The sequence below is a fragment of the Tauraco erythrolophus genome, chromosome 6 (assembly GCF_009769465.1).
Source record: "Tauraco erythrolophus isolate bTauEry1 chromosome 6, bTauEry1.pri, whole genome shotgun sequence".
In the NCBI taxonomy this organism is placed as follows: Eukaryota; Metazoa; Chordata; class Aves; order Musophagiformes; family Musophagidae; genus Tauraco; species Tauraco erythrolophus.
Window position 1 is genome coordinate 62,370,571 of NC_141470.1, and position 18,199 is coordinate 62,388,769.

At 40.5% G+C, this 18,199-nt stretch overlaps 1 protein-coding gene across 1 annotated transcript; it reads right to left on the reverse strand.

The window, feature by feature from the left end:
- Nucleotides 1-1,156: 1,156 nt before the first annotated feature.
- Nucleotides 1,157-16,513, reverse strand: XRCC3 (X-ray repair cross complementing 3). Its single transcript, XM_086613855.1, has 7 exons — nt 16,441-16,513; nt 15,935-16,072; nt 14,804-15,016; nt 8,194-8,348; nt 5,657-5,869; nt 2,438-2,484; nt 1,157-1,379 (listed from the first exon to the last, which is right to left on the reverse strand). The coding sequence occupies exons 1-7, from the start codon at nt 16,493-16,495 to the stop codon at nt 1,157-1,159; spliced, it is 1,044 nt and encodes a 347-aa protein (XP_086469981.1). The 5' UTR covers nt 16,496-16,513.
- Nucleotides 16,514-18,199: the final 1,686 nt, after the last annotated feature.

Here is an 18,199-nt window from a genome sequence, read left to right on the forward strand (position 1 = left end):
AAAAAGACTAGAAAAAACAGCTGTCATAGCAGTAGTCTGAGCACAACAACAACAACAAAATGTGCTAAATAGCTCAAAGCTGGAAAGAAAAAACATGTAAATCTTTAACAACAATAACAAAAATCAGAGCAGAGTAAAAGCTCCACAAATGGATGAAAACACCTAAAGGTGCCCTTCGGAAGCACAATTTAGCTGAGAGCCGGCTAAGGACAGCAGGTACCAAAGGCACCGCTCCAGAAGCTGATCAAGAAAGCTGTCCAGCCCCAGCACACCATAGCACAGCACAGCATACTGGGGAGAACATCAACAGAGACCTGAGACCTTGCTCTGAAATGACCTGGTTACATGGCTGCAGCCATGGGCCAACGGAACAAGGGGACGGGGGAGTGGTTTGTTGGTTTTTTTCAATGGAAGAGGCTAAAGAGGCTTTTGCTATGAGAGGAGGGGACTGGAAAGCAGGAAGAGTGGAAAAGAACCGCTTCCAAAAAATTTGTCTAAGTTCTATGAAGCCAGATAAGCCCCTATAGTACAAAAGCAGTACAATTTTAATTCTTACATTAGGATGTTAAAATCAAGTATCTTTCTGGTATTTTTTTTGAAATCATAGTATTAATAACAAGTGGTTTTAAAACAGGATAGCTGCTTTGTAACCAAGCTGCTTTATGTTATTTCTGAGGCCCTACAGATAGAAGAATGGCTACACGTAGTGGCAGCACAAGGACTAGACACACCATCGGGCAATATGAACTGGTTGAATTTGAGTCTCATTGGGTCTGAGAACAGAGGAGGCATATCCTGGCAGTAGATGCTGTTTCTAGATTAGCGTGCTATTAAAACAAAATTAAAAATCCATTCTCCCCTAACATGGGGACTGCCACATCACACTTCATTGTGCAGCCTCCACCTGCCCACAGCATTAATCTCCTTCAGAAAACTTCTCTCACAAGGAAAAACTGATGAACGTACATCCAAGTATAAAAAAGATCTTCTCTCACAATGCAGACAAGGCTCAATGTATTGTCTTATCACCATTGACGTATTTCAGCATTTGTTTCTCCCTAACTCTAGGAAGAGTTTCATTTCACTAGTAAATCTTCCTGAAGCAAAGCAGTTTTGATACATGTTTTGGAGCAGGATGCTTCACTACGCAGAGGATTTATTTTATTCCTTTTACACCTTCCAATTTTACTGTATAGTGGCAAGAGGATGGAGGGAGATGAGGAGCAAAAACTACTCTTAAAGTCCTCACGCTTCCAGAGCGATGTGATGCAACTCCAGGTGATTGTCCGGGTTGTGGTATTCGGCTGACCATTAATCTCATTAGCAGCTGATTTGCCCAGGTTATTCCAAGTGCTGGAGAGACTCTGCTATCCACTACACTATAAAGAAAAGCATTACAGATTTCTGCATGTATGAATTTAACACGAAATATCGTCACTTCTGCTGTACAAAAATTACACTGGAAGAAATGCTCTACTGTTTCTGTATTTACTGTATTTAAAACTAAGGTCTTTGAAAACAGGGATTACAGGCAATGCTCACCAAGCTGTACACCAGGTTCTCTCTACGGCAAGGTAACCACCGGAAGACAAGTTCTTGTATACAGAATAATTCAGCCATTCTTCCAGCTACAACCATGGTGAATACCTGCCTCTGTCGTGACAGGTCCCCTCTTGTGATTGACAGGAAAACAGCAATAGAAAAATGGTTGAACTTTAAGTATTTGAAGTGTATAACCGTTGGCCCTGGATTCCATTTGAAGGTATATTTAGAAATGTTGGGTAGATATAACGGTGTGTACGTATTACTTTCAACCTGAAGCTTAAAACAATTTTTTTCCTGGAAAAAGTGCAATTTTGCCAGTAAAATTAGTACAAGATAACCAGGGGGAAAAAAAAATAAAATTAAACCTTATCTTTGTTCTGTGTCTATCTCTGAATCTGGAGGCCACAACTAACTTCTCGCAAACACACATGTCTGTAGCAGCTAGCTTACCTAGTAAATTAAGATTATAGTTAATATCTTGGTGTCAAAAGATACTCTTTTTTTTTCCCCCCCTTAAGCAACTACCAAAACCAATCAATAAGGTTTGGTTGCTATATTTTTTAAGCAGAGAGAAAATGCACTCTGTTATATCAGAGACAAGAAGAGATGCAAAAATATTCTTGTGTAAGCAAGTACACCAGCCATTAACTCCAGAGAATCTTTCCGCCTAGCTTGCTGATTAGGGATTGCCACATAAGTGTATATCCCAGTTTCTTCCGCTTTACAGCCCATTAGTTATTGTTGATCTCCAGCAAATACAGCATTGCTGGGCAAATGCACTACCGCTTTTAACACACTCTGGTAGCTTAAATTGGAGTTATTAAAAAAAAAAAATACAGTGGTTGAACACTGCTGTGTATGACATCGTACATTTCGACCGCGGATGACTTACCTCCAACTGCACTGAGCCGCTTCTGACTCGCTCACCGCATCCGTCACCTAAAGCGGAAAAACAACATCTGGAGTTGACCTGTAGTTATGCATTTGTTTTTAGCAAACAGAAGGGCAGAGAAGGGAATGAAGCCAGGAAAATCCAGGTTATTGGATCACATGTTAAGTGATGTTAGAAAACCCTTATTCTTTCAAGGCAAACTAAAAGAGAGTTGTGAAGTATGATCTTCGTTTATTTAGCTAGCCTCAGCTTGTATGAATGTAACTCTATGAGATGCTTAATTTGTTAAAAAGAAAAAAGAAAAAAGCCAACAAAACACCATTCACACACAAAACTGTTCTGATGCTGTGTCTGTAGATAAAAGATACTGAAGCCCAAATCTCAAAAAGGTGTCTTGTTCTCAAGGATTTCACTCCCTTTGAACAACACATGCTTAATGGGGCAGTTTGCCTTTGACTACAAACCGGAAAAAACGTACACCTCCTCGCTCCCTCTGTTGTCTTTTATGGTTCTTCCACACAAGTTCTTCACAAAGTACCGTAAATTAAGTGATACAGGTACTGCTCTAAATATAAGTGTTCAGACCGGATTACTTTACAGCCATAGTCTTCCTCCACATTATTATATTCACAGGTTATTTCTGTAACTACATATCTGATGTAATGAGTCACCTTCCATTACAATACAGTCCCGAAGGACCCTTCGTTAGCAAATGACCAGACTGTTGTCACTCAGCAGTGACTTCATCTGTTGTGAGCCAGCACTAACATCAAAGTCCCATCACGGGAAGGCAGATCTAAGTAGTTCTCTTCAATCACTCTTTTCCCTCTCATGCTGAACCATTCCAAGGTAGAGACTGGATACATCTAGGCTTGTCTTACCCTTAAATCAGATCTTTTCCCTGCTGGATGGGCCCTCAATACCCTCAGGAAAAAAGCAGACAGCCTTTTCCAAATGCTCAGAGTATCTCAGAAACCAGCCAAGGAACTTGACTCCACTGCTCGGCTTCATAGTGTAAATGACAAAATACGCAAACTTTTGCTGAACAAAGAGCAAAATCCAAACCATGCTTCCTGAAAAAATGGTCTCTACTAATACCAAAATTCAGAAAGCGGTTACAGGAAATCTGAGTTTTCCTTAAAAGCTAGCTGACCATATGACAGACTAGGTAAGAAAAAGTTGGTTAAAAAATAAGAAGTAACTTGAGGCTGACATTTAAATCCTACTGAATCTTAACCTTACTGGAAATAAAAACACTGTGCATGCCTGAAAGCTGTTCAAATTACTGCTACGTATGAATTCCAATACAATCCCTTCCAGTTATGGTAGTCAATGCAAGGTTTTACACACTGCCCATTCTGCACCTCCAGAACTCCTCCTAGGGAACAGAAGCAAATCAAACAAATAACAGTTGACTTGAAGTGTGTAGCATCTCTTTCTTCCTAACATAAAACTCTTCTTTTCTTAAGTTCAAGTTTTCTCCCTACCTCTTTTCTTCTGCTGTGAGAAGGAAACTCCAGGGTTCAGTACTTACTCATTTGATGGGAGGGCCTTCCAAGAAGGAAGTTTCCAACAGCAGCCTGCCTGCACATTTACCTGCCCCTTTCTCAGGCCGCATTCCAAGTGTGAATGCTTCCTCTACAGCATTCATACACTTCTTCATAGATTTCATAGATTTCATAGATTTCTAGGTTGGAAAAGACCTTAGAGATCATCGAGTCCAACCATCCCTAATCCCCATTAAACCATATCCTCAAGTAGCTCATCCACCCTTTTCTTAAACACATCCAGGGATGGGGACTCAACCACTTCCCTGGGCAGCCTATTCCAGTGGCTGACAACCCTTTCAGAGAAGAAATACTTCCTAACATCCAACCTGAATCTCCCCTGACTAAGCTTATGCCCATTTCCTCTTGTTCTATCTCCCATCACTAATGTAAAGAGCCCTTCCCCTAACTCCCCACCATCTTTTCTCAAGTATTTATAGGCCGTAATCAGGTCTCCCCTCAGCCTCCTCTTCTCCAGGCTAAACAGCCCCAACTCCCTCAGCCGCTCCTCATAAGTTTTATTTTCCAGCCCCTTGACCAGTTTAGTTGCCCTTCTTTGGACTCGCTCCAGGAGCTCAATATCTCTCTTAAAGCGAGGGGCCCAAAACTGGACACAATATTCCAGGTGCGGCCTCACCAGTGCCGAGTACAGGGGCAGGATCACTTCCCTGCTCCTGCTGGTCACACTATTCTTGATACATGCCAGTATCCCATTGGCCTTTTTGGCCACCTGGGCACACTGCTGGCTCATATCAAGCCGGTAGTGAACCAACACCCCCAGGTCCTTCTCCGCCAGGCAGCTCTCCAGCCACTCTTCCCCGAGCCTATAGCGATGCTTGGGGTTTTTATACCCCAAGTGAAGGACTCTGCACTTGGCCTTATTAAAGCTCATGCCATTCGATTTGTGATTAGACTAAGAGCGACAGCATGTGTTTCTATAGGATGGAAGTAGTGTCTTGGCTAGTTTTCTCAAAACAATCTTGTTTTTGACTGGTATCGTTTTGGCCTTTTTTTGGTTCAGCTCCAGTCAGCTTGCATGCATTCTAATGCTTTAGTCATCTCAGCAGTTACACGAAAATGCTGAGCTACATAAAAATGCAGCAAAGTCCCTGGTGTTTCACAGTCTCCTGTGTATGTGGAATAAAACTGTGCATGCAGAGTTCCCGGAGCAATCCTGCTGGTGATGGCATTTGAAGCTGGTGTTAAGAGAGAACTCTGTTATTTCGCTTTGATGCTTTGTGCAGTTGCTATACATATCTATTTTCCTTAGGCACTGGAACAGGTTGCCCAGAGAAGTTGTGGATGCCCCCCCTCTGGAAGTGTTCGAGCCCAGGCTGGATGAGGCTTTGAGCAACCTGATCTAGCGGAAGGCATCCCCATGGCAGTGGGGTTCAAACTTAAAAAAGATGATCTTTAAGGTCCTTTCCAACACAAACTATTCTATGACAACCTTCGGGAACATTAACAGTCTACAAAAGCTTAAATCTGAGAAGTTAAAATTTACTAGTTTAAAGTGCACTAGTTTAAGGAAACTGATGTTTCCATCAGTCATTAATACTCAGTTGCCAGTGTTAAATACAACACCAAGAAACCTGCCTAGGCAGATTTCCCCTCCACCCCAGCCGTTTATTAAATGGTCCCTATAAAACGAGAAGCAATTTTGACGTCATACCTGATTAACGCACATTATTGGGGTCCTGAATCTAGTGCTCAAACTGTGAAGCTGTGCCCCAAACGTCTGCAAATACCGAGCCTTCGTAACAGAATCGGAAACTCCAAACTCGCACCGGAACAAGGCAGCCATAGAGTCTACGACCACCAAGCGCACCATGCCTCTGGTGAGCAGGAGGGAAATCCTTCGGGTAATGCAGTTGTGAAAGGCATCCTACCACAAAGTACAAACAGCCAGCATTAAACCAGTTCACATCACTCTGTTTGTAAAGTCAAGACAGTAACTAGAGATGATTTCATCACTGACACACAAGCTGATGGAGTTTCTAATCACAAAGTGAGTTTGTGGATCTTTAAGTCTCACCATTTTTCGCAAATGTCTTGTGGCTTTACCTTAAGAAAAAAATAAGGAGACCAAAGTGCAACATACCGTTATCTGCAGCTCTGACTTAAACCAATGATGTACCAACATTTCAAAATCTGAAGAGTGCAGTAGTACAATCCTAAACCATTCCTACTTTGCAGGAGTGGTTCTCACTGAGACACCGAGGACTCGAAACCGGCATTAAGTATTCAAAACAGAAGTTAGAGACTATCTGCTCTTCCACTAACGACTTATTAATGGTAAAATACATACTGCCACATCAAATCCATATTGATCAAGAGTCTTATAAACATGAGTAGCTGTGACTTATATCCTCCCTATTCAAAGTTTTACTAATTGAATATTTTGAAGTCACCAAACATTTCAATTGCAGGAAGTTTAACTAAAAAATATTTTGTATGGTGCAACTTCTATCTCATAAGAATAATCATATTAGTCAGATGAAAGGTCCTTGTAGCCCAGTATCTTGTGTTTCATAGTGTGGTCTACAGCAGCTGAGTAGGAAGGAGAACAAGCTCACAGGGATAATCTCAGCTTCTGGCCATCAGAAATTTCAATGTTGGCAAAAAAAGCAATGATGTGAGTCGCGGTTCCTCTGACTGGTGCCATTCTTTACATCTAAATAGAGGTTCACAGCCAAGAGCTTACATGCATCCAAAATTACAGATAATATCCTCTGGCATTCCACAGCTTTTAAAACTAAATTATAATTCTCAAGTCTGAATTGCACTAAGATCTATTCTACTAAACGAGCTGCTTTGTACAAAATAAATAATACAATATTAAAGGCGCTTTTTTTTTTTTTTTTTTAACTGAGAGAAAAAAGTTACTCTGAAGAATATACAACTGCTTTCCATTCTGGAAAATTGATTTTTTTTTTTTGTTCTACTTTCTGGTATATCTACAGGAAACTATGGTGGACTTCAAACACTTCAGTGTTTGTATGTGGTCCTTCTGTTCATACAAGACTCATTCTTTTTGAGTGAATACATGAACAATGGGATTCTTCAGAATGAAGCAAGTCAAGAAAATTTTGATGTGAAAGAAAATACAGAATGTAACTGTGATTTGAGTTTCTGCTTCAGTTGCTATACTCTGCCTGTCTCTCTATAGCAATGCATTCTGTGCACATGGGTACACACACACACACAAACTGAACCTATACATAGCAACATATGAATTGTAATAATCTATTGTGCAGTTCCTGGACTTACCTGTGAGTGTAGTGTTTTACTTTTAAGGGTATTTTACAGAGATGTACACACCACTATAAGGTGATTCTCTCCTTTTTACAATAACATACTCTAGCTTCCAGAAACTACAGCTGGAACTTTAATTAATATTTCCAGTGAAAGGGACATGCTAAAGATAATAGGTGCTGTCTGGACGACACAGTGAATAAGTGTCAAGCATACTAATGCACAATGTCTTACACTTGCAAACTACAACTGAAAAGCTCCAACAACCGGAATGATTTAACACGTGCTACTTTCAAGCGTTAGAGAAAACAGAACTTAGGACTTTCTATCAATAAAGAGCATATTCACGGCTACTTAAGACACAGCACAAAAATGTGAGTTCACCAGGCAAGAATGCAGTACTGAAGTTTGTATCTTTTTCCCTCCAACTCCACTATGACATCTTACAGGCAGAGGGACAAGAGAGCTGCACTGCTGTGGTTATGCTGGACCATTACTTATTCCAGGCATCACTTTCTGTATCCTTTCCTCCCACTTGCTTAATTTGCAGTTTAACAACTCTGGTGTTATAGTGCAAGTTACTCATAGATGCAAAAGGTGGTGTGTATCCTATTTATATCCTGTCTCCAAACTCAATGACAATCTCCCTAGAAGCTGCAGTAAAACTAGTAGCAATAAGTCTACTACATTTTAATAAACAGAACGACTTACGAAAATCCACTACATGATTCATTCTAAAAAAATATTAATATTTATCTTTCAAGATCTTTCATAATAATACACTGTAATAGACAGTTCTCTAACAGCAAGCTGCAGAGATTATTATTAATAAGTATTCATTACAGATCTCAGTTCAATTTTAGCTTTTTGAAAGGTCCTCTACATCAAAAAACCCTTTTGGCTACTGGATTACAGTGTAATAATTAATCATTCTTAACTTGTGCTACTACTTACTAGGTCTGCTGCATGCTCAACAAAAATACTGTTTCCAAATTTGATCTTCTGTATGATTTCAGCTGGAACGTCTGCACGCAGCTTATGCTGTTGATCTATGAGTTGTTGCAAACGTTTACTTGGGAATACATCTTCTGTACAAATGTAGACAGCTCCTGTAATCAAGGAAACCACCTCTGTTATTACAACAAGGCTCCTTCTTACACATGCAGTTGTCTTAACAGCACAAAACCAAAATAGTGCACTCTGCAGTCAAAAGCTAGACACATGTACCTGGAAATTCCTGTTACTTTTTTTTGCAGCCATGTTGAGTCAACGATGAACAACAGAAAAACCACTCCTATGACTTCCCCATGGTTGCCAGGTGCTTTTTTTGGTGCCTGCTGACACAACTGGATTTTTGTACTGTCCACTAGGTGACACTCATTTGCAGAGCTGAGGAATGCCTGGCTGCCTCACTTGGGTCATTCCAAGTGTCACAATTTATCCAACCCACAAACAAAGCGATACTGTGTGTTTGTTTGCCTGTTTTGGTAAACAGAAACCAAAAACCACAGCACTGTACAATGAACAAAATTAACTATCCTACTCAAAACTGGTACAGCTAGCATTTTGATTAATTTCACTCATTGTTTTCAAGTTTCTTGGTTTTAAATTTACATATGGAGGAGTACTTATTGCCACAATTTGTAAAACAGTTTAAAGAAGATCACTCATCCAATCTCAGTCCAATTAAGTCTTCCTGAAAACGGTAGATTAGATAAAAAGCATTATACTTCAATCACATTACTATGAGTGATGTCTATATATTTTTACTGTAGTTTCTGGTTAACAAGTATGCAGCATGGCAGAGAAAATTAAGCAAACATGAAAGATGTTGGGGGAAGAAAACAGAAACGCATACAGTATTTTCTTTATAAAAAAATTGTTACTGTTATCGCAGAACTAGCCAGAATTATCAGCTAATACTTACAGGGTTACACCTAAGCACTAAGTCCACTCGCTAAAGTGGCTGCAGCTGCTAACACAGCTCGGCAGCTGATGTGCTTGGCAATATGAGACATCCTGAACGTTTCCTCCCCAATGGTCCATCCCTATGCTGTCTCTCCAGAGACTGGAAAGTCCCATTTCCAGATGCAACTTCCAAATCCTCTATGTATTCCATTGAAAAAAATATGAAACTATATCCAATAGCAGAAACTGAAAGATCTCAGGATTGGATCAAGTAAAAATTAATGGTTACTTTATCAATAAAAATATTTTGCGGACGGACACCCATATAATACAAGATACTGAATTCTGAGAATCTTCTATAGAAAACAAAGATGATCCTAAGCTTCATTTTCTTTAGGACTAAACTTGCTTCTTCAACTTAACTTTTCCCAACCCCATCATAATTTATTACATAAATCACCCTACTTCACATGTGAAACATTTGAAAAAAAAAAGTATTATTTTTCCAATACACAGTCTTATTTTTAAACACTCAGAAAGCTATCAGGTAAAGCAAAAAAATTTACCCATGCCCACTAATTAGAAAAATTGTCTTTGACAGGTGAGAATTAAAGACCTTCCTCAATTATTAACATATGGAAAAATACTCCATCATCGTCCACACCTTCCATAGGAGGTGCTGAAATGTTTCCACGATTTCCGTTTCCATTCTACCTAATAACAGGTTCAAATTATACTTTGGCTCCTTTTCACTCTCCTTGGCCCTGGCAGCCAAGAACATTTGTCATTAAAACATTCAGTCTCCATTCTTAATTCCACAATTTCATGACGTATATGCTTACGTCAGAGGGAACTGAGGGTTGTTAGCAGTTTACAACATTTGACATTGAATAAGGACCACAGTAAAGCATTAGCCCAGTCACGATCACGAGTCCTCAGCTACAACATACAAAATCTAAGAAGCTGAACCATGAATATTTTCTGCACTTTTCTCACTTTTTATTCTAGCATTTGAGTGGATGGAATTCTGAATTTAAAACTATAGGCACAAATGCTGTCTCCAGTAATTACAAGACTGAAGTCACACGCAATGCCTGTAGACACAAACGAGCACATGTACAAATTTCTGTCAGCTAAGGAGCAAAACAGAAACGAGAAAATGAGTCCACAGTTGGCCGAATTCATTAAGTTCACAGTGACATCAGCAGCTTGTTGAAATCTATCTGAACTCGTATGAAGCTCAGCCAAGAAAAACACAGTAAACTATTAATTGTATCACTTACCTGCTTAAGGTTTTTAAAACAGCTAATTATCAAGCAGTTAATTAGGTGAACCTTAACTTTCTTGACTGTTTCCCTAGGTCAATTTCTCCTAATTGGACTAATTTTTGTATCACTCTCCAACTTTACAGTAACAGCTGAGTATCAAACAGGCAGGTAAGTATCTTTACTACCGGCAGTTCATGCATTCCTAATCAGATTTTCAAGTTTTCTAAAGAGCCAGTAAGTTGAGACAAATTTCTAATCACAAATTTGACATTATGTATATCTAGCACCAACACTCACTCGATAAGCCAATTATGTCTTGCAACACCTGCATCATAAAACTGAAAATCATCATGGTGCAAATTCAAAACCAAGTAAACAAACAAAGAAATAAAGAAAATTTACCATGATGTGCAGCTTCCTTAAGCCCTTGCAGTTTCTGAATTTCACACTAACAAAAGCTGTGCTGACTCGTGTTAGCATAGTGACTTAACAGTTCCTCAAGAAAAACGTTCTGGACTTCTCAACTACCATTCCTGTTCACAGTTGATTGCCTTTTGCACAACACTGCCTAACTCTGAAAGACAGGCATTTCTTCACTATGGATACTGGCTTACCTAGAAATCAACGGCTTTCTAAAAACCAGACCTGCCTGAGCAGTATGTTCCTTGTCCTCCCCTCAGCTTAATTAAAAAGGATGGAATCCCTGTTACTTGAGATTTCATGGCTGTTGTTTTTTCAAATGCAGATTTGCATTTCCAGATAGATCAGTGCTCCATTGATTAGATAATAGTATTTTGATCCAGAGTTATTGCAAAATTCAAGACATTTCAAAACAGAAAACCTGAGAAATTTGCTGAAAAAAGTACATTTTTTCCAAAATTAACTTAACTGGAGAAAAAAAACCATAAAATTCTCCTAAAGATCATCTTTTCAGATAATTTCAGTACAGTAATAAGAACAGTGGCAGGAACAAGCACAAGGAAAAAGCAGAAGAGTATAAAATGATCAAGTAACCTTACTGTATTACAAACATATCTGCAATTGTGGCCTGGTTTCACATTTCTACCTGATGAACAAGTAAATCGAGGCAAACAAGGAAATCCTACAGCTGTAATACCTACAGGGGAAACACAACAGCTAGAGAAGCAAAAATCTGGTCCTCCCTCTGCTCCACTGGTCCAGCAACCTAGATTTAAAATTCCTCATCAACTGATGCACACTATCCTCTTCGCAAAATCACGACAGCAGTTTTAAAGTTCAAGTGAACATGTTTATTCAGGTTATTTTTTTTTTTGTGAAACACTTGTAGAAAAACGAGCAAGAAGATTAATTCCTTAAGAACAGTTCTACTTCATAGATTATTTCCTGCCTCAGTTTAGTTTTGTAAATACCAGCATTCAGTCACCTGCCACTCTTCTACTCTGCTGTAATGCTTCTTTGATGTAAGTTAAATCTTCTACAGCAGATGCTACACTCTGAAAACATAATTAGTCTATATGTGATTTCTCCAAAACATACAGTGGGATAACCTTATTTTTTTTTAAGTGCTGCTTATTTCAAAAAACAATTATGTAATTTTCATCTTGAACTTTAAGAGTTAAGCCACATAAAATATATCAGACAACCTTTGCCTTGGCTTAGAATCTGAGGTTCACAGTACAATGAGAATAGCACTCTCTACTACCAGAATTTCATCAAGCCTCTTCAGCATTTGTTTGTGCTCTTCAGTTTGAAAAACAATGAAATATTTGATTAAGAGGAATATACACCCATGCATTAAAAATACAGGAAGTGCTTCATAGCAAAGTTACAAGGGCTAGTAAAGCTTGACAAATAGCTAAACTCAGTATTAAAGATCGATGCCTAATTATGAGGCAAAAGCACTTAATATTCACATATCTTTAAAGATAAAGTGAATTGCCATAACCTAAATAAAAAGCAGAGACTGGTACAACACACCCAGGAAAGCCTATGGCATTGTGCTGTTTACAGTTTATTGTAAGCTGTGAACACTGACAAGTCAAGAGTCAGAGCAGTTGTTACCACTTTTGACAAAGAAGCTGAGAGACACTCTTAAGATGTCCGTCATCCTCAGTGATCATATCAGCATCTTTCCTCACACGTCCACAAAAACCAAACAGAAATCAGCTACTTCATCAAATCCTAGTGCATTACTGTTATTTAGGCTGATAAAAGTGCTATGCTGATTGTTGACCAAAAACTACCCCCAAAAAACCCCAGACAAACCCAAAAATCACTAAAAACCCCCACCCTCAAAGAAGGATGAATGTTGAGTCCTATGAACATAATGTGTCATGCACCAAACCAGCTTGCCACCAAGAATCAGTTGCAAACATTTTTTTTTTTCCTCATTTGGAATTCTAATATAGATAGGAATTTGCCACATTATATTCATGTATTACTTATGAATATGGACACATAAAATAAATTCAGCCAACATGCGATTGACCATAGCTGACATTCTTAGAATGGCAGAAAGATAACCTTGAGGCAAAGGGTGTCCTATTTTCTTTGCTTGCTGCCAACCTCCTAGCACTGAGAATTGTAAACAAGATTAGCACCAACTCAAATGTTAAGTAAATACACAATAAAACATGCTCTCTAAAGAAAGGTATTTCAAAATCACGACCTAGAGAAGTTTCTAGCACTAAAATCACCCAACCCACCATAGGTTAAAATCATTAGCAAAGTTTTAGCACCGAGATTAATCTTCTATTGGTAGTGCTAGACTTCTGTAATAGTTACTAAAGCACTGTTGTTTTCAAGTTTCCTAAAGGACAAAACTCCTCATAATTAACATGAGAAATACAGGAAATAAAAGTTTATGAGAGACTCAACACAACCCTTATTTGCAGACTGCAGAGAAATCAAGTTTCCTTTGCTACGTGCTATGCAAACAATACCTGCAGCTATGATTGGATGCTGTCTAACATATGGGAAGATACCACACTGAGAGTTAAAGACTGCAAGAATTAGGACTCCACTGCTCCCTTAGCTCTCCAACTGCTGCAGCAGGATATTTCCGCTTTCTGTATCTTCAAGATCCTCAAAAGTTCTGTCCTCTCAGCCCTTCCAAAACGCTCTGGTTCTCTCACAGGGGCATCGATATGATGGCCATTCTATCCTATCTTCTGTGAAACACTTTGGAGTGGGTAGATGGGGAACACGGACACAATCAAGCCATCGTAACAGCACCAAGTGCTAAGTGCCTAAGAAAGAAGAACCATCTTCAAAGACAAATAATGAAAAGACTTGCCACTCTGCAGCCCTACAAGGAAGGCTGCAGTCTGGAGTGCTATTAGGATGTTGGGCACCTTCTCCTGTACTCTGTTGTCATTTTTTCCATTCTTTCAACATGAACAGGGAGAAGCACTGGGGCACGAATAAATATCTATTTGTATTCAAACTATTCGCAGCAGTTCGCAGCAGTACACGAAGGAATCAAACAAAATATATTTGCTTCTGCTCTGATTAATGACGTAACTTAAAGCAAAGTACTGTAAGCCACAGGCTAATTACTACCCTTTAAGCAAGGCCTTCATTTGGAGATTCCACGCTTTTCCACACGGGTGGATACAGTACAAGAACTAATGAAGTTTCCCCACAACACACCACTGAGCTGCCAAACTGAACACAGTGCTGCACGGAAGGAAGAGCGAGATCACAGCCAAAACGCACCTAGGGCAGACAACCAGGACATGGAATTCTCAGTAGCAACATGATTTTCCTACCCTTCTAAGATAGTATATAACAGCAAAAAACAAATATGTTCGGAATTAGACTAATGTGATCGATGGTTTAAAAACCATATTCTAATCAAAGAATAAACCTACTTTGGCAAAACCAGGAAAACTGCAGGTACAAAACAATGTTAACTTTCTTCAGTTACACTTCCATCAATTTTACTCTGTAAATCACTTTGATTATTGTTATAACACTAAATATTCTTTGAAATTTTAAACCCCCAACTAGGGAATATATACCATATAGTCGAGATGTTTGTGGAAAATTATCTGACAAGCTGTTTTGCTGTGGTCGTTACCTGAGGAGTCAGTGAGTACTTATGACAGCAACGCTTTTTGCATATTGTTTGCATGTGTCTAGTTTAACCCATAGTGGCAGGAAGGTAAACAACAGCCAATGGTAATTCTGTATTAAACTACGTCGTGAAGCAGGGCACATGCACAGCATGCTTTTCTCTCTACAAAGATGCACTACTCACTAACTAGCTTACTACTGATGCTACTGCAGAAGGGCAAGACATGCACTTGAACACATGCGTTTATTTTAATGCTCTGCTGATGTTCTTAAAGACAGCATATTCCTCCAAATAGCAAACGAATCAGTATTTACATTTCACTACTTACCAGACTCTAGTCCACCATATTTGTAAGGATACTGCACACAAAGGCATAGCTGTAAACTAATCTGAGTTTTCCCAGCAGAACTCTCCCCGGCAAGTTCTGTGATTCCCACTAAAGGAATGCCTCCTTTTAACAAGTTATCTAGTACTGAACATCCTAGGCTTAGCTTCTGGTGTTGGGAGGTGAGATGATCTGTATCTTGGTAAAGCTGTAGTGCTGCAGGGTTTTGGATTTTTTTTTCAAATGATGGAAAAGAAAAAAAAAAAGGAGGAAAAAAAGAGAAGTTTCATTTAGTATCTTTCTAACACACAATGATACAAAACAGAGGCTGTATACCATTTTTATTTCTACAAGAGATAATTTCTTTGTTGATGGGAGATTTTAATAACTCAGCCTGCTCTTCCCCACCTCCCTTTCCCCACAGGGCCTACTAACTGAATGCCTGTTCAAAATTTCATAGTTTACACTGAGCCCTTTCTTCCTCTTGAAGTTTTTCCTTTCTCTGCCTCTAAGGAGTCTCCATGGAAAGCCACACTCCAGGAAAATATTGCCAGCAAGGTTCAAGCACGGCAATTACGGAAATGGAAAATTATAGCAGACTATGAAAGAGTGTACCAGGCATCTGGCCAAGGCCTGAAGACACATGCAAATCACAAGAAAATAAATTATAAGTACAGAGTTGCCATGAAGCATTTGTACAGGAGAAGCAATTAGGTCCTGCCTGTTTTAGAATGAAGTGTTTATATCAAATCAGTTTATGTAGTTTATCAGTTTTTCAGCTAGTCTTAGTCCAAAAGGATAACAATAAGAGACAGAGGGAGAGAGAGAAGAAAAAGAAAAAGGAAATCTTTTGTTCCTCTAATCAAATTTTCCAGAGTGGAGAAGCACTTTGTCCTGTTTCAAGTAGGCTCGATCCTGAAGAATGACATCCGTCCACTTCCATCTACTTTCAGGGTCACAGAGGAGCTGTTCTTCGGACAGTTAAATAATTCGCTACAGCATAACTAAAATACTTGCCTTTTTATTTTCAGGCTCGCATTCCTGTGTCAATGAGGAGCCAAACCCGTATTTTCTCCCAGTGACAGTATTTTAAGATTTAATTAGAACACTTTTTTTTTTGCATGACTATGTTACCTGTAAGCGCACTGTTTCTCCTCACCATGTGAGAAACTGTTTTCAGTAAGCACTGTACATCCGCACTGGACAGTTTCATCAGTCTTTGCAAGTCTGCTCCAGAAAGACTTAAAATCTCTTTTATTGATTTTAAGTCAGCTGAAATTAGAAGAATTTTTATAAATACTTTTGGCAGGGTTACAGACTTAGGCAAAACCCAAAAACTTTTCCCACTTTCTACCACTCATTTACTTTAGTTTATCTACACTGCATTCTTGTAAGCTAGGCAGGCAACATTCACTTTGAATGTGTCAACATATGCCATAAAATCGTTTGGAAAGTGATTATTGGAGTATGGCCAAAAGCCATCACTTCAAATTCCTCCAAAAACTTGCTTATGAAATAATTAATTACAGTTCTAAAATGTTAGTCTACATCCATATGCTTATACCCACAAACACACAATTTTGTAAAGAAAGACACTACAGCGACACATCTATTAGTGAGACGTTGGTAAATTAAGTTACCTTTCTTAAGGGCAGCAATTACTTTAGGGTTCAAGTCAAACTGGTCCCAATCCATTTCCTGATACAGCACCGGGATGAACAGCGCATCAGGTAATTATCTGTTATTAAAGTGGCTTTTATCAGATATACACACAACAAAAAAATGAGCATCATTCAGTGTCAAAAGTCTGTAGGATTTTTTTTTTTAATTTTTTAACAATATATTTATCAATTATCTTGGAAAAGTAACAATGATTCAGCACATTGGCAGAAGTCTTCTCAGTTGGCTGTTCACATATATCCTATTAAAGGGCTCAACTGTCAATACTGCAGTTAAGAACTAGTAATTTTAATTGCTTGTAATTCTGCATAGTGCTTTTGCTATGGATTGAAGCTTGCAAATACATCGGATGGTCATTTCTATCCTGCCACTCTTTACACGAGCTTTTCATTTTCAAATAGAAAAAAGATCTCACGGACGTGCAATTTGCGATGATCCAGGACTATTCACACATTGGACAGTCAAATGTATTTTGACCAGCTAAAAGAAAATTTAGTATTACAACATTAAAATCAGTTTCTTTCTTACGACATTAAGCACTCTTTCTCATACTTCTGTCTAAAACACAATAGTTTAGCACTATAGCGGCCTAGAAGAGTACTGCGGGGTTTGTCACTATCATTCGGATCTTTATGAAGGACTGCGGCAGACAGATAAGAGTTATATAAGAACATACGTCTTAATGAACAACCACTTTTTTAATTAGGGGGAGGAGAGGTTGCCACGGATCCTGATGACCGAACAAACGTAGAAGAAACCGTTATTTTTCAGCCACACCATTTACAGCAACATTCTGACAAGAGCTGAAAGTCGAAACTTACTGAAATTAATCATGACTACAACGACCTTTGACGGAAGGACTCCAAACCGCTTCGTACGCTCCACTCGCACGAAGCTACTCCATGGCAGCCGCCGTCTGAGGCCCTGTGAAGAGAGGAAAATCACCAGGAGCAAATTACTCGAAAGCCCAGCGTGTCCCGCAGAGAAGGCACAGAAAGAGGCCGCCCGGATCTACCACGGCCCATCCCCGCACGGAGAAAGGTGAGCGGCAACCCCTCCCCGCGGCCCGTTCGTCTGAGGGGAGCGCGGTGAGGGGCGGCTGAGGGGGAGCAGAGCAGCCGGGCCCGCCCCGCCCCACCAGCCCAGCCGCGCAGCACCCCGGCCTCGCCAGGGGCCGCCTCGCCACAGCCGGCACCCTCACGGGGGCCTGCGGCGCGGCCCGGACAGCGGCTGGCGGCGGAGGGACGCCCCCTGCCCCGGGGACGGCGGCCCCGGCGCGGAGCCGCCACACCGCCCTCGCCCCGGTACGAACCCCGCGCCAGAGCCGCCGCGTAAGGCCGTAGCCAATCGGCGAGCAGCTGGCCTGCGACGCCGCTGGTCGTCGGCCAATCGAAAGTCCCCAAAGCGACAGCTCCAGCAGGACAGCCAATGGCAGAGCGCCGCTCAAGGAGCGGGCGGGGCGGCTTTCGCTCCAGCAGCGAGCTCTTCCGCGGGGCTGGGCGGAGGGCGGGAGCGGAGCGCTCGCCGCTGCTGGCGGCGGCACGAGCAGTTCCGCGGGGCCCCTCCGGGCGCGGAGCCGCTCCTGAACATCCCGGCCGTCCGAGCCCGCCTGCTACGCGGCGCTGCTCGCTCATTGGCTGTCACCCTTCCTCGAACGCGGACTACGCGGGCGGGACTGAGGTGCGCACGCCCTTCGTTTCCGGGTTGCGGGGCCGGCGA

What these genes read in the sequence shown, in the direction of transcription:
- XRCC3 (XM_086613855.1), bottom strand. Translation starts at nt 16,495, where the DNA reads ATGGATTGGGACCAGTTTGACTTGAACCCTAAAGTAATTGCTGCCCTT. An exon ending in GAGAAACAGTGCGCTTACAG is followed by an intron (nt 15,017 to 15,934) that starts GTAACATAGTCA and finishes AAAACCCTGCAG; the next exon opens with CACTACAGCTTTACCAAGAT. An exon ending in GCGGCTCAGTGCAGTTGGAG is followed by an intron (nt 1,380 to 2,437) that starts GTAAGTCATCCG and finishes TTTTCTTTATAG; the next exon opens with TGTAGTGGATAGCAGAGTCT.